The sequence below is a fragment of the Pempheris klunzingeri genome, chromosome 4 (genome assembly GCF_042242105.1).
Source record: "Pempheris klunzingeri isolate RE-2024b chromosome 4, fPemKlu1.hap1, whole genome shotgun sequence".
Classification (NCBI taxonomy): domain Eukaryota; kingdom Metazoa; phylum Chordata; class Actinopteri; order Acropomatiformes; family Pempheridae; genus Pempheris; species Pempheris klunzingeri.
The window spans coordinates 6,446,895-6,472,878 of record NC_092015.1 but is presented as its reverse complement, the minus strand read 5'-3'; the positions used below and the strand labels follow the sequence as shown (position 1 = coordinate 6,472,878).

The window sequence follows — 25,984 nt, the reverse complement described above, 5'->3', positions numbered from 1 at the left end:
ATTAACAGATGCCTTTAAGGGACTTTCACTTGAGGCATCTTCTTGCCATCTGCTACATCATGGCTTTGACATTAAAGCCTACTGTGAGAACACTGAGCCACCAGAATTTCACTCCTGGCTATGACAAAATTACACTGAAGGTAAAAATGAAAATGAATTCAGCCTGCAACATACTGTAACCTCTGAAAAGTTCCAGATTCATAATAGTGTGAGATTAGAAACACTTCTGCTTTGCTTAAGTCAACTGACATCATGCATTCACGCTTTTGACCAATGTGAGATGAATTTAAAATAGTATTTCTACATCAAATATTGGCACATCTGGTATTTATTATCTCTACAGTATGAAGTTGCATATTAACACTGCCAATTTCATCCTGTAAGGATCTGTATCATGCAGACATACAGAAAAAAATCTCAATTCAAATAACTGGTGAAGCAGAAAATGTTCCCTCTGTGATAAGCTCTTCGGAAAATGTGAGTGACAGATATCCACAGCATGGGCCTTCCCTGCAGTCTCCTGCACACACACACACACACACACTCAGTCACTACTCTGACAACTAGAACACAGGACAGCAGTTATCCAATACTGAAGACACTGGTGCTCCACAATTACCTCATTCTAGCCTACAATGAATGCAATGGTAAAAATGGTAAATAGGTCACAGCATGAAATGAATGCTTTTAAAAGGAAGAAAGTCAAGAAAGAACGTGTTCAGTGCAGGTTTTTTTAAAACAGGATAAGATCGAATCTATGTGTAGGATCACACTTCTAAAACAGATGCATCGTAACAAACAAATATCTACTTTTATCTTCATGCCATTTAGTTCTGAATGTCGGAGTGTCTCAGATATACAGAAACTGCTCCATCGCGTCTGTTACAGCCGATAGGGCTGAAAAGTTTTCAGTTGATAAACGAACAGTTTACTTTCTCAATGTATTTCTAAAAAGGTGACAAGCAGCATAAATGAAATTAATTAAGACACTGACATTTTCAACCACTGAGAAGCCTATTGTGTAAAAAACGAAGAAGCCATTGTGAGAGCAGTCTTGCACTACTTTTTATTTGGCTCCTGCTGCTACTGTCTGCTGTTACATTTAGATAAGATTTGTAGATTTTTTTATTTTTTTTTTACACAAAATTAGCAACAAGAGGCCACATACTGGAACACAGAGAAAAAGTGCAATATTTTCTAACAACCATAACAATGACTACTTATAACTGCAGAGAGAATCTGTTAAAGTATGTGTTAATGTGTGCTCATACTCCAGTACTCGATCAAAACAGCAGAGTGTGCAGCAAGACAGGAGAGTGTGCTTGGTAAATATGATGTGAGTGCAACTAAAATTAAGAAATTTAAACTATAAAACAACTTGCACTTGACTTGCACAAGATTAACTTTTAAACCCCAAACTTTGGAAGCTTTCAGTAATCGTGAAAGGACAAGAGGAAATGCCAAGGTCCACAGATGCCATACTGAGCCTAGAGCACCAACAACCATGTCAGAATGTTGAAATTAATGTTGAAGTGCCTAAGATGCAGTTCCCCGATGGCTGCTAGATGCTGGCTCTGAATAAAACTGTTTTGAAGTGAATGGGAAGACTTCCAACATCTCTAGAAATACAAAGTCATCTGTTTTTTTGTGTTTGTTTGTTTTTTTCTTTTGCATAAGTTAAGCTCAGAATAGATAATGCTACTTCTTCCAATGCTACTTCTCCTTATTTGTTCAGATAGTATCAATGTGGTATCTTTGTGGTAATGGTATATTTGGGGTCATGCTTGCTTGACTGTTGTCTTGTGCTATGAGCTATTGCTCACTGATAAAATGGCACTGAGCTATAGCATAAATCTAATCAAATTTCTGATCACTTTATTAATCAACATGTTTTGCCCAGATCTAGCCCAAGGTAACATCTTGTTTTTTTTGTCAAACCAACAGTCTCAAACTGAAAGATATTCAATGTATTTTCCCTACAGTCTATGTACTAAGCTTGCATTGTGTCATGAAGCAACATGAACCATGCAGTATACAGTAACCACAACAAGCACTATACCTGCAAAAATACAGCACAATTTGAATAAATGGCACCCGGATCTCAAAGTGCTCACTCGACTCTCCTCTCATTCTACTTTCTGGTCAAGTGATTTTTCGAGGAACAGTCAGACTCGGGGGGGCTATACAGAGGATGAGACACACCGCTGCCCCACCTCCTCTTGCTCAGCTCTGCAGTAAACATCTCAAGACGTCACAATCATTGGCTTGCTGCTTGCTTTACCAAAGAGTGTCTGGAAACCTGTCTGAGAGCTCACTCAGGTATAGCAGAGGGCCCAGCAGTGCCTCAATGCAAATCACCTCCGCACACTGGCAGCTCTTTTGTTGTTATCCCCTCTGATACAGTACGTCAAGTTCATTTAGAGATCTCAGAGAGGCCCGGACGGAAAGCATTTCTGGATCCTGAAAGTGCCATATTGGCAAAGACTGCTCACAGCCAGGCTTTGCCTTTGAGTGTTAGCCTATGATGCATCGCTTAAAACTGACGTCTGCCCCTTTTCACGATCAAATAATTTAGTTTGAAAAAAAACTGTGTACATCTATTCTTTACTGTGCAATTCTGGAAGCCTTCAGACACATTTCAAAAGGGATCTGTCGTCACCAATAAAGCGGGGACAAAAATACAGCGGGGACAAAATAACAACAGCTGCATAGCCCAAAGAGATTGTAATTGCTGGAATCTGATGAGCATATACAAAAGGACACCCTCCACTATACTAATCAGAGGCAGGAAGGAAAACATAAATCACAGCGACCCAGCCCACTTTTAAAACCTTCAGCCAAGTTTCACTTTGAACCCATAACACAAAAGGGTCAATTACAGAGAGATAATCCATAACTAATTTACTTGATTGATGGTCTAATTATGCCTGTTTATGTCATGCTTGATAATTTACTCTTTGATAAGCATAAGCACCCTCTTGAAACTCAGCAGTGGCAATAATGAGCATAAGAACATGGATATTGCTTGGAGCTTTTCTATGACCCTCAATACAGCGTTAAACATGAGCTGGTTTAGATCTTAGGCCGCGCCTCGCTATTTACTTCAACTGTGTACACAGAGTGCATCTGAAAAAGACCAGAGGAGTCTTTTTGTGTTGCTGAATTTGAAAACACTGTTTTTGTGTGACAACAGTGGGTGTCTGCACAAGTATTTTCAGATCACTTCAGCAAAAATCTGTCTCCACTGAAACACCAAAAACAATAGAGTATTTCAATAAGAATCCTTTTAGTTTGCTTACTGAGGAGTTGTGACCTGAGACACTCATTGACTGACCTATGTGCCGATGCTGAGCTAATTTGGGCTGATAATACAGGCTCAGTTGGCTAAAACCTCCATTCTGTCCCCTCCTGCTCTGCAGAGTCACCTACATTGTTTCATTAGAGCTAAACTCACCACTTAGTCATTGTCTTTGGTATATTTTCTCTTGCAACTACTGTTCAGCTGTTAATCAGGGCCCTTTTTCAGTAAATATTCAACATGCAAGCTGTGATTTTCAACATGAGATCACGGTCTCTCGCATTATTTTGACATATTTCACGAAAACAAATGCTGCACCCGCAACCCACGCCTGAGCGTAACAGAGCCTTGTAGGACTCGTGGAGGTTTATCTGCAATTTACAGGTGACATTTCATTTCAGATGTGACACTGCCATTGTTTGCAATCTGCATGTAAGCAGTACTCACAAATTGCTTTTGTGAAACAGGACCCCGGTAAACAGTATTTCCTGAGCAGCTGAACGAAGATGTCAAATCGTTATTTTATTATCACTAAGTCCTCAAAAGACAAAAGAAACATAAGTACAGCGTAAAGACAAGTCCTGTGGTACATTCATGGGCTAGAGGAGAATTTTGGCATCTTAACTTGATATTAATTGCCACACAGTGCCTGACCCTGACTGAGCAGACTTGTGTAACTGTACCATTAACGTCCACGTGAAATCGGGAAACCAGTATTTCCAGATTGATGCATTCTGAAAAGAGCTTTAAAAATAAAACTAAAGGTCAAAAGTATGAGGGCTTAGCATCTACAACAGGCTAAACTAGAGAGACAAAGTTGTGTTTTCAGATGCAACTCAATGTGAATGTGGTTTATAGTTAATTTAATTATTCTGGCACAGACAACATACAGCAGATACAGTTTGATGAGATAATGGGTACAACTGTTGTATGTATAATTATATCCAAAAGCACTTTTCATTGGTGTAGCAGTCATTTAAGAAAGCATGTTACTTGATTATTGCTGTCTCAAATGGATAAGCATACTTCTTGAAAAAAAAACATGGAAAATTATTCTTATAACCATTATTATTCATTACCTCAAATCCCCACATGGTAGGTCTAATGTTCATGTATGATAGAGCTCGAGTAAAACTGCAACAGGCACCCCACTGTAATGTCTTGTGAATGCAGGCGAATTACGTAACCACCGGACACAAACAGGCCTATAAGGCTGCAACTGTGCAGCTTTGCAGACAGACCAAGCCAGAATGAAAAGCACTTGAGCTCCCTGGTTTCAGGAATAATGTAACGATTGTGGAGAGTTCAGCTTTTATGACCCACTACCACCATTTCAGGGATCATATGCAACAAAGACTATCTTTTTCCTTGCAGCATGTTAAGGGTTTTCTAACTTAATTGTTAGAAAGTTTCACAAACAAACCAATAAACTGAAATTTCCCACAAGCACCATGTGGGAGGCCAGTGTAAAGGTAAGAAAAGAGTCGGGATCAGGAAGTTACTGAAAACTTCACCAAAAGTTTCAGTCATCTGCACTGATATACAAATATGACACGAGATGTACTCCAATTTACATTTCTGCTGATGTCTCCACTTTGACTTGGCAGACAATTCTCTAACAAGTATTCTCTTCTCAAGTGAAAAATCACAGTGACAGATGAATGAAATAAAAGTCACTGGAGAGTGCATTACCGTAAATGTATTTTAAAAACGTCAGGCGCTTCCAGGTAAATCAGTTTAGCTTTAAAGTTTCTGATGGAGGATAGATGGAAGCAAAGGTGTAACGTGATCACTTACTAAGAGATTATGAAAATAAATCCCTCCTGCCAGTATCCTCAAAGATATAGTAAAGGAAATACGTTATAATCAAATCAAACATGTATCATGAAGAAGAATTTGAGCACCCCACAATGAAGAAGTATACTGCTCTTGCAGTGTAGGTGCTATTGTGAGGGAACAAGGAGATGATTTGCTAGCTTTAAAGCAAGACTTTGTTCAGTCTTGATATAGTACATAGAGAATGGCTACCTTTCAAATGAAATTAAACGTCATGGTTATTTTCTTAGCATTGTTCTATAAATGATCATAAATGTATATAAAATAAAAATAGAGCCAATTTCTTAAATCCCAAAGGACAAAAGATTGCTGGAAGCTTCTATACACTGCTACAGTATGTACACATAATCAGACGAGATGAAAGCAGCACACTCTCAGCTCTTACGGGGATGGTATTTGGTAGAGGCAGGGGAAATAAGTGGAAATTAAAAGGATAACATAACAAAGAAAAAAAAACAAGTCATAAAAACTAAGCTCATGAATGTAATGCCAAAAACTGATTCATTAGCAGTTTAAAATGTTGCTTGGACTTGTGTGGTCTCTCTAGTGCCACACTAGACTTGTGTTTCATATCCTAAGAGAGGAGACTTGCATTCACTTTAAGAATATTAAAATGCTGCATTTTTCTAAAAGTGTGATCACAACATGTAGAAACGCATCACAGATTGTGTGCTACTGACTAAGCATTCAAGGGATTGTTTTGAGCTCAAAGCCCTTATTTAAACATTCAAAAACTAGGAAAAGACACACCCACGAGGCATCTGTTAATGCACATCAAGTCCCTGATTAATTAGTGACTCTATTAGTTCTTTCAAAACTGATGATCTCATGCAATTCATACCAAAAAGCAACTAATGCAACATCACACCAAAAAAAAAAAAAAAAAAAGGGCAGGGGATGCATTGAATTTACACTGCATATGCGACAAATTTTTACAAGACCACTAGCCAACATTTTCGAAGACAGGACCTTAAACCGCCGATTAATATCATATATAAAATGAATTGTTTTTATAGTAAATGAAAAGGTTGACTGCTCGCTTCTAAATTCAGAGAGGCGTGTTGTGATTAATCTAATGCGGTATCATTATGTACAACCCAGCGCCCAGCAGATCCACTGCTGCTACACTTAACTCAATGTGGTGTATACATTTCAGAGACATCATACTGTATTTACAAGAAATTCATTTACATGAATTACCCAGACAAAGTAAACGGATTCCAACAATTTGAAAAAAAAAGGGATAAGTCATTACTTAAAAGTGGCTTTGCGTTTGTGGTTCATATTATCTACAGCACTTTCAGCTGGTGAAAGGCCCATTTAATGTAAGAGATGATGAGAAAATCTATCAGCTACTTTTGTGGTTATGGTCTCTCACACCCATCACTTTCATTAAAACTACACGTTTGAAATGTGGAGGCGAAAAGGTGCAGATATGTTTTTCTCATCTGCCATATTCTGAACCACCTTTGAGGATTTGCTGCCGCTGTGTGCTTTTTGATATAATCAGCTTTCTGCATTTTTTACACTGTACGTTCAAAACTTTCAACCATTAGAGGCTCACTTAAATGTAAATTTCATTTTAATGCAAATTAGTGGTCTACCCAGTCTTAACTACCCCACATCTCCAATTACTGAAACAATGCATACAAATAATTGGGACAGTTTAACAGGAAGGTAAGGAAATCATTACGTCACAATAATGGTACAGTGAATTATTAAGTCAAATTACAGTATGTTGGTTCCAGCAGTAACGTGCTTATGGCTGATCTCTGTTCTTTGGAGAGATCTGTTATAATGCTGAAGTATTCAGCCAATTATTGGAAACGATTCTAAGAGCTGTGCTCTTTGACTTCATGACAGCATATTGCAAGTGCTGTTTCCATGGTTTCTGTTAATTCATAGCAATAATGTATCAACTGATTTCCCTCTTAAAGCAAAGAATTTGAGAGCTATTAATAATTTGCAAAGGCCAGAATATGAATGCCATGCAGAACACCTCCTGCTACTTGAGACTATGGGTCAAAATTAGTTGATTTTCATGCAATAAACGTAATGATCCCTCCCAAAATGTCACATCATTACCAGGCATATCAAACAGCAGGGTGCCCTGCGTACGGCAGGATTAGGTCAATACCATGGTGTTGTGTATGTTCTCTTGCCTGGGAAACATTTTCCATTATTCACTGTACTGTACTGCTATTAATGAGGACAAAAACTTGAAATACTTTTTAGAAAGTGTCTCAAAACCATTTCTTTGAGCTGAATTTTCTCATTTTGGAGTTTATTTGTAACTGCAGGAAATTCTAACCATCTACTGCACATAAAGCTTTTATACATTCACTATACCAATTAAGACACACTACTAACTACTTCCAGACTTCAAGGCAGTGCAGCAGTGTACACAGCCATGTTGCACTGACCACAAACAAGCAACTATGATTTGTGATTACTGCGCTGATTAATTTGGGTTTGGTAGATGCCAGTCTTTGAGAAATTACAGCAACCTACGCATAAGATAGTGCAGCATAAATGTGAAATATAACCAGCTACACTGAAATATATAAATGAATTTTAAATAATCACTGCATAATCTGCTCTTATTGTTGGGTTGCTAAAAACCCAAGGCATGTAGGTTGTATGCATGTATGTTAAAAAACTCCCCCATATTTAGGGGTTAAATGTCTCTGAATTTGTGTGAAAAAGATCTGCATACTGATGAGAATATGTCAATATGAATATATGCACGAGGTACAGTTCAGAAAAATATATATATCTTTATACATTTTTATTCTAAACTTGTTTTTTTTGTGCTGTTATTTGTCACTTGAAATTTGTAGCTCAGTCTTAACAATGACAACAACCCAACATCATAAAGACGAAAATGTAACACTATGCAAAAAGGAATATCTTTTGCTTTAGCGACTGTATGACTAATAAGGAGTGTGAAAAGATTGTAATAGGACAAGACTGCTTTTCTTATTATCTGGATGTGTACTAGAGTTTAAATTCTCAGCTTCAATACCACAATCCTCAGTGAGGTGTAGGCAACTGATCATGTGTATCAAATTTACACCGTTTTCTGTGTTAATTCTTGTCTCATATTGAAGACATGAAGGTGGGTTATAGTTTCAGCGTTACTACTGAATATGAAAATCCCACTGGAGTCTGTCAATCTGGGATAAATTTGACAAAGCCTTTGTTGAGCTAAGAATATCTTGAAAACCCATATTTCCTATTAGTGCTCCTGTGTTGCCATTGGCAAAAGTGTAAGTAATTCAGGATCATCCCAGTGCCGTGTTCGAAAAGAATACCTTAAAATATCCTCATTTTTCACTGATTGTGTTTCGAAACCAAGAAAAGTGGAGCACCTTGAATGCTGTAAAGTCAGACACAATTATAAGTATCATCAGTTATACTTGCACTGTGCACATTATTACTTTTTCATTTGATAAATCCCACAAAACATATTGTTTCATTTTCTCGTTGCTCTATAGATACAAAGATTTATAATAAAACACACCCGAATCCTCTCAGAGAGTCCTTTTTGTCTTGCGGTCATTTTGATATACTGATTATGAGTGTCATGACTCACATTGTATTTTGCTGTGTTTTCATAACAGTGATGATTAAAAGTATGATGACAATATCATGTCATTTTTCAGCTTTAATAATATATAAACACAGACTAAGCAGGGCAACTGGCCGACAAAATACTTTTGCTGTTCTGTTCCTCCATAACAATTAGCATTAGATGGCTCATGCAAACACATGCACGCACACACACATGCAGGAGTCAAGTTTCAACAACTCCGCTGACTGAAAAAGAGAGGAACCGACTATCCACCCTCAGAAAAAGTTAACTCATGTTTTGAGAAAGGATTTTTGTGCACTGTGAACATGGATGTGGATCTGCAGTGATGAGAAAGCACAGCTAACCACATAAGCCATCTCATGCTACAGATGACCTCTTCCCCAGCAAAGGAAAACAAGTAGTGCCTGTAGTTTAGCAGCATCACTTCAACTGACCTGGGAAGCACCATGTTAGTTTACCATTACCTGGATCCACCTACCTTATTTGCACACTGAGATCCGATCACAACGCAGGCAAAACCACGATAAGCAGAACACTAACCCAGGGGTGAAAAGCAAAGACCTGTGATCAGATGTCATTACCCAGATAACATATCCAGATGCAGATGTTAAAGCCAGGTGTAAATGAGGTCACACAGAGTTTAGTTGTGCCACAGTTGCATCCCGTTTGCATTATGTTCAGTTGAACACAAGGTTGCATCAATAATGTAAGCACGACTAGAGTCGCTGTGATGTTATCCATGTTGCTCACACATGCATAGACTATGACACACACACACACACACGCCCCCATGTGCTAATGTAGACATGCAAACACAATTAATTGTTAAAATACTAGAAATAATTGTTTTTTGTTACAGTAAATTATTCTAATTATTAGAATATTAGCTGTGCTAAAAGTATTATAAAACATCACAAGAGGATTTTGAATATTATCACATAATTACTGTTTCTTGTTTGTTGATTTGCTTGTGAAACGATACTATGACATAAACGTTATCACAATATTTTCCCCCATGAAAATCATGAACTAAAAAAAAATCTATATATATTTTTTTAAAGTTCGATCTCGGCATCCTCAGGGATCTTATGGAAATGAAGCAAACCTTCAGATTGAAGATTGGCAATCCCTAGTTGAGTCATATCAGTGCCAGCGTCACAGAATTGCTTGGCGTACACCACAAAAAGCAATTGTGTCCGGAGAGCCTACTTCTACATCAAGCTACCTCACATAAGTGATTGCTCGATCAGAGCTGAACGACTACATACAGAAAAAAATTACATATGGTGTGTTGCCCTTTAAAAGGAAACGGATCTGAATTTTTTTATCATGTCTAAGCTCTGAAATCCTGCTTATATGGCCATCACGGAATTTCAAAAACACACTAAGCATCGTGGGCACAAACACCAGTATGGTGAGACTAGCTTCAGTAGCCCCTAACAACTCCTTCGCCAACACATTCAGGGGGGTGAGAACACCTAATCACTAAAAGTAACAGATAAACCTCTGATTGGTTACAATTTTGGCAAACTTACCTTAATGGAAATGAGAAATTCAATATTATGTCTTACACGATTACCCTGAATTTGCCTTGGACAAAACACTTTAACACTCTGACGAGCAATTTTCCTCAACCACAGATTTAGACAGAATATCTGACCATATCGTTTCCTTCAGGTTGAGAACAGCACTGAAAAAAGTGCGTTTCACTTTTAGAGACATTTGCCATTTTGCCAGTTTAACTGAGCATCGCAAAACACAGTCTTCACGAACCTGTGAAAATGCCAATGGAGTCTTTTTTTCGCAGCACAAAAGCCTCCTACAAGTATGCGTCCATTTGAAAAGTGACTGTCGGCAGCTTTCCTCCGCCAGTCCATATGGTCCCTGTATTTATGGGGTGATGGGGGCTGCTCCTGGGGTTCAGAGTGGTCATTATCTGGGGGATGCTACAGCTCCAGTAGTAAGGGTCACTTGGTACACACCGGATGTCCTCACACTCCACCAGTACTGGAGGATACTAAATGTGTAATCATCTCTGAGCCTACAAAAGGCAGGGTCTATCCAGACTGGCCATTATAAGAGCTTATTGTAGGGTCCATCCTGGCTTTATATCCTGCTATTTCAGCAGCACAATCCAAAATAATACATCTTTCCTGTGGTATTATAGCAGATAGCAGATATAGCTGACTATGGTGAAGACAGAACTCTTATTGGGCTCAAAGTTCATACTGAGAGTAAAACTACTGTCTGCTCTTGCCGTTGGTCCTCTGTTTCCTCTGTTTGTTTGAAACCTCTACTTTTCTGACCAATTAGTACTGATGTTGGACACAAGTAAGCTTTATTCCCTATATCCACTTGGATTTGAAACGTCTATGGTCATTTTGACAGTCCTGCTCACAATCAATTAGAAGGTATAATTGCAACAAAAAGGTAATTTGCCATGTTTTAGAAGGATAATGACCCTAAACTAAGTTCACCTGGAGTTTGATTTAGTTTTCCAGACTACAAGGTCAGTGACCTTGTTTTAAATTAACAACTTGGACACATTGGGGATAATTGCCTGTTCAAACATTATACAGCAAAGCCACCTAATGATAAAAATGCAATAGATTCATGTACTTAAAGCCCAACATTTGTTTTAACATCAGGTAAATTTAACATATGCATACTCGCAGAGAATATGCAAGTAATTGAATTAACTGAACTGCACAGCATGAATAGTTTAACTAAAGCTGCCATTATAAATTAAACCCGTCTGCAGGCTTAATTCTTTATTTCTGTGCACACAGTAAAATCATTGTATCATTATGTATAGTCTACACAGAATTTTCTACCATTTCTGGTGTAATCATAACTGTTATTCTTAAGTGCAGCAGAAAGTATCCTCTTTCTTTTAAGAAATCAAGATCAATAAAAGCTAAATGAGTGAAATGTTACCTAAATTTGCCTGCTTATCCAATCCTCCCACAGGTTATGTTTCACCCCGGACATATTCAGGTTCTTTGAGCTTTAGGCTTTTCATCCACACCCAGACGACAAATACAACACTGAATCACGTGCTGATTGTCACATTACTCAGGTTTTCTGTATGTTTAAACACCCATGTGGAAAAATTAGTGTTAGTCAGACCAAATGTTCCCTGAAGATCAAGACTGTTAAACACAAGGCTGCAATTCACGATGCCACTGTGGACACAATTATAGTCACAGCTGTGAATTTTGGTCGATTGATTACAACACCATCACCATCTATTGGAGAACTTCTCCAATAGATGGTGATGTTGAAGATTCTCACCTGTTTAGTCTTTAAGACTCATTTAGGAGCTCACCGTCTCCAGTTTTCTTTTGGCAACATCTGCTATGTAGCTACTTTTCTTAGAGCTTTTTTATGTAACTGCATTTTTGCATATTTGTGGTGCTTATATTTAGTGTAATTAGATATGCATTTTTAATGCCGTCATTGTACTCCATTCAAGTCCCTTCCCTCCCTGGAGAGCCCAGTTTCAGCCCAACTCGTGAAGTAGACATGCCGTCCTCTACAAATGGTTAGTGTCATATGAAAGTTATGGATTTATACCGTCTGTTTGATTTTACTGAAGACGCAAAGTGTGTCAAAAGTTAGTCCTTGCATATAATGAGAAGTAATTAAGAAGTTCTGTTTGCTCCACTTTCACAAAAATGGGGCAAGAAAAAACATGCTGGATACCACGCTGTATGATGACTGCACTTTCATTCCAAGAGCGTTTACTTCACCTGCAGACTGGAGGTACAGTTCATGTCTGCCAAAATAAACTGCACTGAAATAATAATGCTTCAGGGTTAGAATAAACTGCTCCCAACATGCTTAGTGTGAACACACCCTTTGAATGTCACGCTTGTGTAGCAGTCAGCAGGTGGTGAAGCACTTTCATAAAGACAACTCCCAGTGTAATGCAGTCTCTTTGAAGAGGAGGTCACCTGTCTTTACTAATTCTAATGCTCCTCTGAACACATGGAACTCACTGAAAGTTGGATTTATGTTTAATTTCCTTACAAATCGAAAGCCTTCTTTCATCTAATGAATTTTTAAAGAAAAACTGATTTTTCCTCTTCAATTAAAAACACCAAACCGACTGAATCAGAAGTCAATCTATGAAAAGACTGTGTGCTACGTTGCTCTACATGCAGTAGTTTAACCTTCTTTTTTTTTTTTTAAACTGCATTTAACCTTTTACTTTTCACAGGAGGTGAAGGCCACAGAAAATGGCCAGCCAATGCATCTTACATTACAACATGACACTTCTCTGCTTTTTGCAGTTTGGGTGCCTTCCTTCACACCTTCTCTTCCTTTCCCCTTCTTGCTCTCAGCTTAGCGGCTTTAAGGCTTTTTTTTTTTCCCCTCAGCAAAAGCATGCTCTCTGGCTCTGAGCACTGGCATCTCTTGCATCGGTATGCAGCTCCCGTTCAGACTGCTGATCCCTCTTTATGAGGACATGAGTTTCAATGCTTTTATCCCCCACCTTCCCTTGCAAATATGCCTGCATTCAGTATCTACACTCCAGCTTTAGAGACCCGTGGGAAGCCTTTAAAGAGGAAGTCAATAAAAGGGTATAAACATGCATGAGCTTAAGTTTGCGCTTTTTGTGTCTTTATTCCAAAGTTAGCTTTTTGGGATGGCGATGGAGAACAAAATAATTTTCCAGTTTTTACACTGAAGCAGAATTTTGAAAACATCTGCTTTTACATTGCATCTATAAAAACAGAATTTCTTCATTAGTTAGGAGGAAAAATGAGTACGAATAAAGCTGCTGCTTAGTTTTAAATTAAGGACCTTCTGTGCAGTGATATTAATTGCCTGTTTATATCAATTCAACAAATGACCCTTGCGATGAAATGTTAAGTTTAACATTTGTATAAGCATTATCAGATCTGGTTAGCAGCACGCCATCAGAGGGAATATAATTATGGTGGACATTATACACTAGCAGACTTATCTGCAACCTTTACTCTCTAGAGCAATGCACCTTCTAAAATCAGTCATTACTGTATATATAGACTGCACAGCATGATGTGGATATGCATATCCAACCATATACTGTATGCGGTTACCAAGAAAAGGAGAGAAGTATCCAGGCACAACTTGGAAGTTAGCCATGTTTCATGTGTAGGATGCTCTTCTCTTTTTGCTCCAACACCTATAACAATTCTAAGCAAAACATTACTCACAGATGCAGCAGTGAACTTTCCTTAAAAACTGCCAGGGACTCGTTCTATAATGCCACTGAAGATGTAAAGGCTCAGTTGCATGTTCTACTGCCTTCAGACAGTGTATGCAGTGGGAATTCGTCTACAGATAACTACAAGCAAGTTTGTTCAATAAAATTGTCAGATTTAATTGCTGTAAGAAAATAAACTGGACCGGACTGGAGCAATTTTTTTCAGGATGCTCTCTGGCACATAAACAGTTGCTTTACTTATTTTGCAGTGATAACACTGGAGAGTAGAGAAAAACCAAAAGCACATGGGAAAATGTCACGAAATACTTTGAAATACTGCCAGACTTGAAGACACTTTTAATTAGCCTCCTCTTTGTTAGGATTTACAGTGTGTGCTCTTTAAGTTGGCATGTTTTCCCCAAGTTTCAGTGGGTTTCCTCACAAATGTAGAGACATAAAAGTCTGAAGTGGACTGCACACACTCCATGGCCTTATGACTTGAATGTTATTGTGTCTTTGTATGATGGCCTCCGTGAGGGCCATTTGATCTGTCAGGTGCACCTGCCCACATCTTGCAAAATGTGCGCCGGGATAGAGCATTAGTATGAATATGAATGTTTTCATTTTTGCTCCAACAAATGGTTACAAGCCATTCTCACAAGTCAACAATCTGTTCTTAGCAGGTTTTCTTTTCCATCCTTTTATTTATTTTCAGGGTCTTTAATTTTGTATTGTGCACAAAAGCATATCAAATCATATAGCCATAAAATGCAAAACATTACCCTGGAATTAATAACTACATTTGCCATGATTTGCTGCTTACAAGTCTATGAAAATGCATGACTTATTCCTGCAAGCTATCAAATTTCCAAAGATAGTGCAACAGAGCCTCCTTTATCTGGAGCTCAGACGTCCAGCCTGACTGCTCGACTGAAGGGGCTTTATGAGCACAGCAACCCAGTGATGCAAGATCCTATTGACTGTGAGACTGATGGAATTTCTGTGTTAACACACAGAAATACAGACATTTAAAACCATTGGCCAGCGAATACATAAACACATGAGGAATGGAATCAATATCATCACAACAATCATTTACATTTTAGAACACCACTCAACATTCAGCATGCCAATATGCACCAACTATGAATACTTATCAGTATACAAGTACACAAGTTCAAGCATTTCCCAAAGACTGAAAAAAGCTGCCAACTAATTGAGGATTTCCGTTCTTTAATATTGAAGCTCTGCACAAACAAAATCACAGAAGTGGAGTGGCTGTATGAACACAAAAAGCTAAGTGCAGCCCCGTCTGTGCACTGGCAAAAGAGTCTAACATAACTCAAAACAAGCACAGCCACCTCTGGTCAGGCTGCCAGGTGTTTGGTTGCAGTGTGATTCCTCAGATAGTCAATCACTCCTTTTGGAAGCCTCCCAAACATGCACAGCAGAAGCAGAAAAGGGCATCTATTATGGCAACCACATAATGATGCTCCCAATATTTCACGGTAAACAATTTGCCCTCAACACCTCACTCACCTGCATTAACACACCTGTTTTTGTTTTTGTTTTCTTAGCAGAGTGGTCACTACTTTGTGAAGATGTCCTCCACTTCTGCGACAATAATCAGAAAAGCTCATGAACATACAACAGAAAACATAGGTGACAGAACTTCTAGCTGATGCACAATTCAGTCTGACAAACAGATTACATACCAGGCAGGTGGGTCATGGAGTGGTGTATGCCTGTCGTTTCTGAACAAAAAATATTAACTTTATAGAGACTGCAGCAAGAGGAGAAAAGGGAGATCATCACGCAGGCTGAATGAGATTCAGAGGCTCATCCGTAGTCGGGCACAAAGCCCACTTCAACAGAGATGAGGGCCAAGAGAGATTGGTAAAGGTCAACACCGCAAACGGGCATAAAATGAAGTATAGGCTTCATTTTTGGCACAATATTAAATGTGCGGAACGCATAAACCTCTCACAGAACAGACGCCTACCACCTCCCCATCAGCACAGCCTGATCTCATTCATCAAAACTTCACCGAGAAATATTCTTTACTCCGTCCTCTAGATTCTAGTCAAATAAGGTATCTGTCCATTTTTATTTGATTTTTATTTTTTGTGTGTGTGCTTACAGCACATATCCAGGTAGGATCAATTCAAATGCATTGTTCTAGACTATTATTTTATGTTGACTACCTTTAACCCTTCGGTGGTGGACTACACATTAGATTAACATCATAAAAAATGCAAAGATATTAGCTTTTAGTACAGACCAGAAGTCCAAGACTTACTGTCTAAGACAAAGTAAAGCTTTGGCTCCCTCCAGGTTGCAGTTATCTAAAGAACCATCTATTTATTTATTTTACATTTATATTTATTTGTTTGACTGTTGCAGTGTGTTGTGTTGTACACACAGGTTATGGCTGCAACGATTCACTTATTCACTGTGTTAGCAGTGTTAAAAGAAAGTAAATGTTATTATTATAATCATATTTGTCATCTAATTATCTTATTTGTTATCCCAGGAAGTTTATACATTACTAAAACAGCTGTTTTATTATTCTTTTAGAAAAAAATAGTCCCGATATACATGTGCATCCTGAACAGTCGATTTGAATTTACAGCTGTTTTACTCTAATAATCGTCCAGCACAAACAGGAGGTTTTGATCAACGTGGTTGCGAATGATAACATAAAATTCGACAACTATCCCCAACTATCCCCAACTGTGAAGTCTCAGGCAGGAATGACAGGTTGAAAAATACAGCAGCTCTCCTCATATTGTCAATAGAGTATCTGCTGCTACGTGATGACATGACAAATGAAATACTCGACTCTCTGGGTTTCAGCTCGAGCGGCGAGCTGTTCATGTTGGGAAATATTGACTCAGCTCTCCAAGATCATAGGAATACATGTAAATTCTCTTTTATGGTGGATTTCCCCTTTAAGATCTGTGAACACAGGTGCCTCTTCAGGAGCCTGAGATTGATGTAAGCACTGCTTTAACCACTTTTCAGCGTGGCCAATCGTGGCATTCAACTTATCAAGAGTATCTTGAGACAGGCTTCTTGGCAAGCAGAAAAATCTCTTAACCTCTTTCACTCAAATATGGGTCAAAATAATCTTTAATCGAGTAATTGCCCTTACAGTCTATCAGCTTCATTGCAAAGCTTATACCCACTCAGAGGGGGCATGGCATGTAAAAGTGCTTTGACAAAGAGCATGGCGAAGGGAGACTGACAGCACGCGGCGTAGTTGGGGCAGCGAGTAGCTAATCTTTAAGCCCCTTCCCCACTTGTCTGAGCACATTTGCCTCTGGCTTGAGGCTTATCCCTACAGATGTATATCTGTCAACAGAATGCAAGCAGGGCAGCAGTGGCTCTTTTGGAGCACATTTGTCCCCTTTTACCGGATTATTCATTTGCAGTGGCATACAGCACAGCACCAGAGCCAGCACTTGGCAGCTGGGAGACGCTCTGCAGGGATAAGCTAACCCTCAGCGGTGAGGAACGGGTATCCTTGAATGTAAACCACGTTCTTCTTCCATACCTTGCCTTCAGCTCTGCCAGCTTATTCCTGCTGCCTGATTATTCCAACCCTCAGGAGATGCGCCCATGCATACATCTCACAGGCTCCCCGTGTCTCACAAAATGTGACATTTCGGGGTTCACTTTCGCTTGGGTCCAATATGTATTCATTGAGATTTTCAATACGCCCAGATTCAAGCTGAAACAGAACTCCCATTTTCACATTAAAGAACTGAGTAGTGACGCACCAACTGCCATCCACTGTGCATGTAGGTATTTTATTCACATTTACGTCCACTGACACCGACAGCTGCTGCTGGACAGCAAAATGGCTACACCTCACTGCATTCGACACTGCATGCTACACACGACAGCCAAAAGGTGACACTTTGATGCTTGAGTTTAATCACGATTGTCTGAGACAGTGATGTTCATATATATTTAGTATATTTTGCTTATATGTTGGAATTTTCATCCTGATGAATGCAAATGAAAACATCTAAATAATGCAAAGCATTTCACAATATACAGTATTATATGTCCATTAATATTCATGCATATACTGTACATAACACGATTCTTAGTTTGGAAAGAGCTTTGATTAGACTTCCAGTATATCTGGGTTTCAGATATAACAAGATGCACATAAAATCACTGTAATACTATATGAATGTTATTACCTCATTTTTGCAAACTTTATAAGGTCCTTGGAATCATCAATTTGTCCACTGGTCTAGCAAATGTTTTCTTACATGATTAGTCATTTGACATCGTTTGATAATTAAAACGTTTTTGATGCAGCTTTTGAATAACAACTCCTTAACTAAGAATTAATCTCATTTATTCACATGAGCTCAATAAAATGGTAGAAGTAGGGGTCCCTGACCGTGTTAAGAAAAAAAAGGATGGATCTTCTCTTCGGCTAATATTTGAAGTAAATATCAAATGTTTGATGCTTTTGCATTTTTAATAACTTGCTTCAATTCCCTCCCTAATCAAGAAAGAAATGTTTCATTTACATTATGAGGGAATTATTCATCCTCAACCTCCTTGTCTTTATGTCTGTAGTTTTGATGTCTCTGATTTTGATACCAGATTAAATGGTGAAAGAAAGAAAAAAAGAAAGACACTTTCATTTATTCCTCGCTTTGCCCTCATTACTGCCCCCACACGTTATGGTCAAACACACACCAACGCTCAAATGTCACCTGCAGGTTGTACTTGCCAAAATGTCTGACGAGATAAGAAATGATGAAAGGCTCCTTGCTCAAACAAAAGAAAAGTTCCCTTGGCGGTATGGGAGCTTTTTGGGCTCTGTAAGAAGGAAAGTGATGAAACACTTGAGTAGAAGGAATGTCAGACCGAACCAGAGAAGCTGTGGCCAACAAAGACATGCACACATCATAAAACTTGCATCTGACACAACCAGTCCGCAGGTCTGCAAAGAGACTATGTATAGCCGTACCACATGGCTAATTAGCATTGCTAGCCTACCTGCCACCTAACCTGTTAACTGGCTCTGACAAGTCTGTCAGGTGTCTGCATTAGCTGCCTTTGGTGAAATGTGTTGTGATGGCTCTGGTGCAGTGATACACCAACACCTCAGAGAGTGACACAAGCTCCCACTGGTGCACATGCAGGCACAACAGGACCTTGCACTCTGAGCAGGAGCATAAGGCAGGGCACACAAAGGAGAAGGGAGAATACATACACAGTAACTCTACACAAGAATTAATCTATTCTGTCACTACAGCATATTAAACATTTAGGCAGTATAGCACTCCATAGGCTGCAGCTGTAGATAAGAGTCCAGTAACGCATTTAAGCAAAATACTAATAGTGTAGTTGTTCTAAGAAGGATGAGCCTGCATGAAATGACTCTCGGCATTATGGAGCATGAACAGAGCTGCTGAGTCTCGTCTACAGTATCACTGCAGTATGTGATGCAGCGCACTGCAATTTAGCTGTCGATTAGGCTGTGATCGCACAGAAGACGCATGCACCTTATCACCTTCGCCAAGGAGGCTGTTTTCTGTCCCATTTATTGGTTTGTTTGTCAGGCTGTTGGCGGGCATGATAATCTGAAAAGATTTACAGATTGTAATGAAATTTCGTAAAGGTTAGTCCATGGCTGAGTGCAGAACTAGATTTAGATGCACATCAGCAGTTTTTTAAAAATGAGTTATTAACACTGTGGCAGATGTTTATAGAATTTCTTGCAAACTACTACTGCGCACAAAAAAACGCTCTTACTTGAATGAAAACAAAATCTCCCACCTCCATCTATTTTGCAGCACATCCTGATCCCAATGCAGGTTAAAAAAATCTGACCATTTTAATAACAAATTTGTAGGATTGTGCAGCCTTGTGGGAGGTGTGGACTCTCTGAGTGCTCTGGGCGCTTCTAGTTCATGTGTCTAAACTTAAACCACATAGCATACATATTTAAAGTAGCCCTTGAAGCAGGCACCATCTTAGCACAGCTCTTGGACAAGACAACAAAACTCTCTGTGCCTTGTTCTCTCTGCCAAGAACTTTTTACAGTATATCAATATTCTCAAAACAGATATAGGATGAGGTAAAAGTGTTTATCTATGTAGTCTGATGTTGCCTTAAAATGTATATAAAGTGTTTATATTAAATGAAGCCAAAATATCCTGGATACGGCCGCTGCCATCTTGCACTGGTGATGTCAGTGATCAGGGTTGGAGCTGCTATCGCTACTGCACAGACTTTAACTTCTACTGCACCCGCCCGACCCAATCACGGGTTACAGCTGGCTATCAATCATCATGTTTCGCCCCCTCGTTTACAGCATCAAATGAATAAATAATGCCGAACTGATCAGATAGATGAACACTTGAACAAACATCAGCAAGATAAGAACTAACCAAAATGGCAGAAACCACGTTTGGGGAAAAATGTATTTGATGATTTTTAGTGTAGCCAACTAACATGGAGGGGGCGAAGTTTATAACATATACAGAACTGCAGCCAGCCGCTAGGGGCGATTGATTCATCTTTATATACGGCCTATGCTTAAAATACAGAACTCGTTTCTTCCGTAAAGTCATGCCAGTGTGTGCATCTCTCCTCTCTCACTCTCCACACAATCCCATCCCCAACCTCCCTTTGTGTGCAAACTCACAGTGTAGACATAGAGAAGATACTTGACATGGTTTCCTTCTGTAGAATCATGGTTTGACAACGCGAACGGTGGTGTTAACGTTGCTGTTACAGCTCGGCAGGCTGCACTATTTAGCCAACACTAGTCTGAATGTGGATCCTTGTGGACTGATGAGTGCTCTTTGCAAAATTCTACCGTCGACAGTGCAGCTCACCCCTACTGAATCGTGGGATGCATGTAAACAGCGGCTTTTCAAATATTCTCCAAACGGTGCCTCAGATGTTGAGTAGTACAAGCAGTAGGCAGCGTGGACTACGGTCATCATCGAGGTTTGTGACAGTGAGTGAGAGGGCCAGCTAAGAGCAGCCAGCGATGCGTTCAAGTGCAGCAGCATTTGAGAATGTACAAATCTAAATATACAGCTTTTTTTTTTTTCACACAGTTGATGGGTAAATAGTTTAGTCCGCTAGCAGTCAACTAGCAGGTGCTGCAATGTTTAAACGAGCTGTGGTTTAATCATGCACATGTCTCTCAAACATAGGTGATCTGCATCTTTATGTATAAAAATACAAAATGTTCTAAAGATATTTTTCTATTTTTCATTACGGGATTTCTGTGAGAGGAATGTCAGCGGCTTCTCTTCTTCTGTTTTGACGAAAGTGCTTTTAACATCTCATATGTGGCTCTGACTTACAACTAAATATTTAGCCCGCTTCTCACTAGAAATCATCAAAGTATACTGTGTATCACCGTTCGGCCTGAAAAAATACAGCCATGATTTTTGGTCCTTATCGCCCATCATAGACCAGTGCTCTGCTGTCCATTCATATTCGCTTTTATCACTGGTTTTACACAGTTTTACAGCATCAAAAGTCTTTCCAATCTAGTTTTAAAGCCAAAGTGTAAATCTAACATTTGAATGTTAAGATTTTTCAATATTTCATTTATTATTCTGGATAGTTAAACTCCAGTCTAGCCAGAACTGAGATGGAGAATCCAGGCAGGCCCACACCAACCCTCAAGAACCACACCGGTGGTTTTCCAGATAGCCCATTAACTACAACTGAAGTACATCACTTCCAGCCATTTTCCAAAGCATATCTTCACTTTCAACTGTTTCCATTCATTTCAGCACAGCTTTAAAATCATCCTGCAGAGACTTAGATGTGCTTAAGAGAGGTAATCTGAGACACCAACTACTAAGTCCACTTATTTGTTCTTCTTGTGTGGTAATCCTTTGCAAGGAAGGACTGTTTAGAAAACTCATCTTTTGGGAGTGCTCAAGGTCTGCTGCCAAGCAACAATGCAAAGATGCCACCAAATTTACATTCCTTTCCTTTAAACATCATTAATATTTACTTTTTGTTGTGCATGGGCTTTCCTTACATCATAGGCCATGAGTGCACTTCTTATTGGAGGATATTTTTTTTCATGGATATTCATTATCCCAGATAACTGTGTATCCTTGAATGTACCATTAAAAGGTTTTCAAAGTAAATTCCATGTATCTGCATGTTACTTCTCATACAATATTGACATGGACTGGCTAACGGCTGCCTGGATAGTAGAAACTCATCTAAAAAGTTATGGCATGCTTTCCAAAGACCATCATAAGATTAGTAGTATTAACACCTACACAGTTAATGAGCAATAAAATATGCTAAATCATGCGCGGTCATTTAACACTAACCATGATCCACTCCACAGGGACATGACTTGAGAGGGCTTGGCTTGAGGTAGATGTGTCATCAGGTCACACCTGGGTAGTACGCACCACGTGACCGCGTCTCAAATTGTGACAAAACGAATATGTGGAATGGAAACTTGTGGAAGGGAGAGACAGCAAGATTGCCACTTGACATACATCAAGACAGAAATAAATACATATTGCAGTTTTCGAGAGAGAAAATGTCACACTTCTAAGATTTAACAGCATTCAACTGCCTGGCGTTTGAGTTAAACTAAGCCCCAGCTGTGGGACCTCTTGCCACACGGATGTAGCAAGCGGCGATGTTCTTTGACATAATGTGACACTGAAATTGGACTCATTTTAGAGTTTTGACGTGATGATGCGATGTGGAAAATACACAAGCGACCTACGGAGACTCTGAGGAGATTTCTTACTGACTTGATTGCCTGTGTTGGTTCTCAGAGTCGGGGTCCTTGAGGGAGGATCCTCAACAGAAGTGGTCTGGATCAGCTCTAAATCACTAGAATTATCAACTCAATATTAATGAGCACATTCGGTGGGTCACTCTTACTACTATCATCTCACAGTGCACTGAATCAGAAATGACAACAAAAGAAAAAACCATCTTCCTCCTGCTGTCGTGTGGTGCAAAATCTTGATAAATTGGGGTTGTTGTTTTTTTTTTGTTGCTGTGATTTGGGAGTTCCTGACATGAAACCCTCTGACAGCCCGCCCCTGCTGAAGGCGTTATGTATCTGCGCACTGGTCGCCTACAGGGCGGTGGCTGCGCAAGCATGTCCAAGAGCGGGACGGTCTGAGGGGAGTTGAGGGAGTTGTCATGAGGAGACACTGATGCCTGTCTGCAGAGAGGCGTCACACACGCAGCTTTACCTGCGTCTGATCCCAGCAGCCCAACTTGGAATGGGCGACTACATGACTTGCACGGTCAGTAATGCGTAAGGACACACACACAGACACACACACACACACACAGACACACACACGTATTCTTGCCTACACTTGTGCACACTGGCCGTGCTGGAGGCAAAAGCTCAACTCAAACGCGATGAGGAAGACTTCTCGTCACCTCTGCAGAAACAACGCTATAAAGTCATGTGTGAAATGACTTGTAAAAAAAAAAAAAAGGAGCCCACGGTACGAGTTAAAACACGACCCACTCAATAACACCTGTCTCACAACACACGGGACGCGCGCCGCCAGCTGCTGTAACCTTTCGTGCCTCCCCCCGGTGTCAGCTCCGGGAGACCTGCCCGGATGAGCAGACAGACGGGAGGTGACTGCAGGCGACTCGTGTGCACCGAAGGAAGGGCAACATCCAAGTTGTGTGCGATACCAAAATAAATAAATAAATAAAAAAAACTTGTGCAGCCGCATTCTGCTTTTCATTGCGCCGCACAATTCAACTTCCAGGCATTCCAGCACAGTCGGCTGTGACAGCAGACGACAGCCGTCCTCCGGCCACAGCTGCTGCGCAAACACACACCACATTAAAGGAAAATCAACTCTTTTTTGTGTGTGTATGTGTGTGTGTGTGTGTGTGTGTGTGCGTGCAGTGAACAGGCTACTTCAACTCACGTGTGACATGATCACATATGATCTTTCTTTACACTTAACGCAGCCACCACCTCCCCGCACACCACGCCCGTCTATACGGCAACATCCAGCGCTCACCTTTAAAGACGCTTGCACAGAGGCTGTAGAGGATGAAGATCAAGTGCTGCTTGACAATCATATTCGTCTCTTTTCCTTCACAATTTCTCTTTTTTTTTTTTTTTTTTTTACGTCGACACTCCACTCGCGTTTGTCTCTGTCTTCTTCTTCTTCTTCTTCTTCTTCTCTCTTCTCGTCGGGATGGACTTATCCAGGTAAACGGCGCAGTTTCGGGCTGACCGGAGTTACATTGATGAACTCTGCCTTTTCCAGAGGAGTCCCTGTGTATTTTCGCAGATCCGGGGGCAGTGATTACTGTAGTGTAGCAGGACGGCAGAGATGCTCGTCGGCAAAGTGCAGCTCCTGTCTCCCTTTATTGCCTTTCTCTTTGACTCGCTGCAGAGAGCAAGAGTCCCGCCCACGCTTTTTGACTAATGAAGACGCTTCACCAATGGAGAACACCTAGAAATAGTTCTGCTCTCTGCTAAACTGTCAAAACAATTACACCGTGTGACATAAAGGCTTACTTTCTCTGCATCCGTTTCAGGAGCGTTTCAGAGGGGTTGATCTCACAAATGTCAGAGCGGAACAATAAGCCCAGAGAGGAATATGGTGATAGTTTAGGCCCTTTATGAAAGCATCATCAAATGTAACAGGCTCATAAGGGAACCCTCTGTAAGGCTCTGAGAGAGAGCTGATGCTGTCTACTCCTTGTGTGGTGTTTTTTTTCCGCCTTAACTGTGAAAGTGCAAAACTCACCACGCCAGTGATTTAATGTATTGAAATACGCCCACAGATAGCAGAGTTAATTTAACACTTTTAGACAGTTTTGAGCAGCGGCCCCAGAGTCATAATAGCTTTACGAGCAGACAACAAGCCTGCAGGCAACACTAGACAACTTAAAATGAGTGTCAGTGCAAAAGTGACTCTTATTATCATTTGGGAAATTTTCTGCAGTGCACACCGAGTATCTTCCATGAAGTCTTGGAAATACAATTTTCAAAAAAAAAAAAAAAAAAGGACAGGAGCCAAAGACAGACCTGCTCATGTTGTGTGAAATGGCAGCTGCTTTTCCAAAGGTTGTGACCTGGTGTCTGGGTGTGTGTCAGGAATCAGTGCACAGGCACAGGGGAGGTTAATGGGCTCCTGGACATCCCTCTTCCTTCAAAGGCTCCTGTGACTGGTGCACAGAAATGAGTGTGACCATCCCTAAAGACAGAGGTGGGGGGAAAGCGGCAGCTCCAGCCAGGGATCGTTTTCTAAGCCCATCGCGAGGATTTTACACATGGTTTAACATGCTGCCGGTTGAATTTGGTTCAATTTTGCACAGTGGCCTTCCACGCCACTCCCACTTGAAATCAAATTGCTGACCTGGCCATACCACCTGAGAAAAAAGCTGTGGTGCTAAAAATATTTTTCCAGGCTTTGAAATCTGCTTTTGTCTCAGTGGGGATGTGCTTCACATGTCAATGCAAGTGACATGTGAAGCTCCAAGCAATCAGCTGGATCACTTATTTTCATCACCAAACAAGAAATGAATGCATCGTTTTTCAGCATGTCCAAACCCATTCCAGCTTTTACTCAGAATGGGTCGAATGGGGACTTTTTACTAAGATGTGCGCTCATTCGCTTTTCAATGCTGACGCTGCACTTTAGGCTTTTAACTTGGAAACATGCACATCTCTAATCCCTGTGGAATCATTGTTGCCTTCCTGAACTGTAAACCTTGAAGGACTAAGCGCTCTTGTGTGACATACATTCACTATACAACTCACTTATAATTCAGAGCAGAACTAGACAAAGCCAATTACCATGAGGATGGTGGTAAAGAATCAATCCCACGTGTCCTGAAGGTCAATTCCTCGTCATTTCATTAGATCTTTGAGACTAGAATTCTACTCATGCGCCTTTTAAAGAGTGAGAATTTATTGACCATGTTGGTTCAGCAGAAAAAAATCACAGAGTGCAGACACAGATCTGTAATACAGAGGATTGTGTTCTCTTGTGCATTTCTCTTGTATGGGACGTTATACTGAATA

The 25,984-nt window shown here is 40.0% G+C and overlaps 1 protein-coding gene across 1 annotated transcript in view; it reads right to left on the bottom strand.

Annotated features, from left to right (window-relative positions):
* The window catches only part of LOC139200283 (cell adhesion molecule 2-like), a 126,926-nt gene extending 102,899 nt beyond the window's left edge, over nucleotides 1-24,027 (bottom strand). Inside the window, exon 1 of the mRNA XM_070829541.1 lies at nucleotides 23,967-24,027. Coding sequence (XP_070685642.1) covers nucleotides 23,967-24,027 — 61 coding nt within the window. The remainder of the gene's footprint in view (nucleotides 1-23,966) is intronic.
* Nucleotides 24,028-25,984: the final 1,957 nt, after the last annotated feature.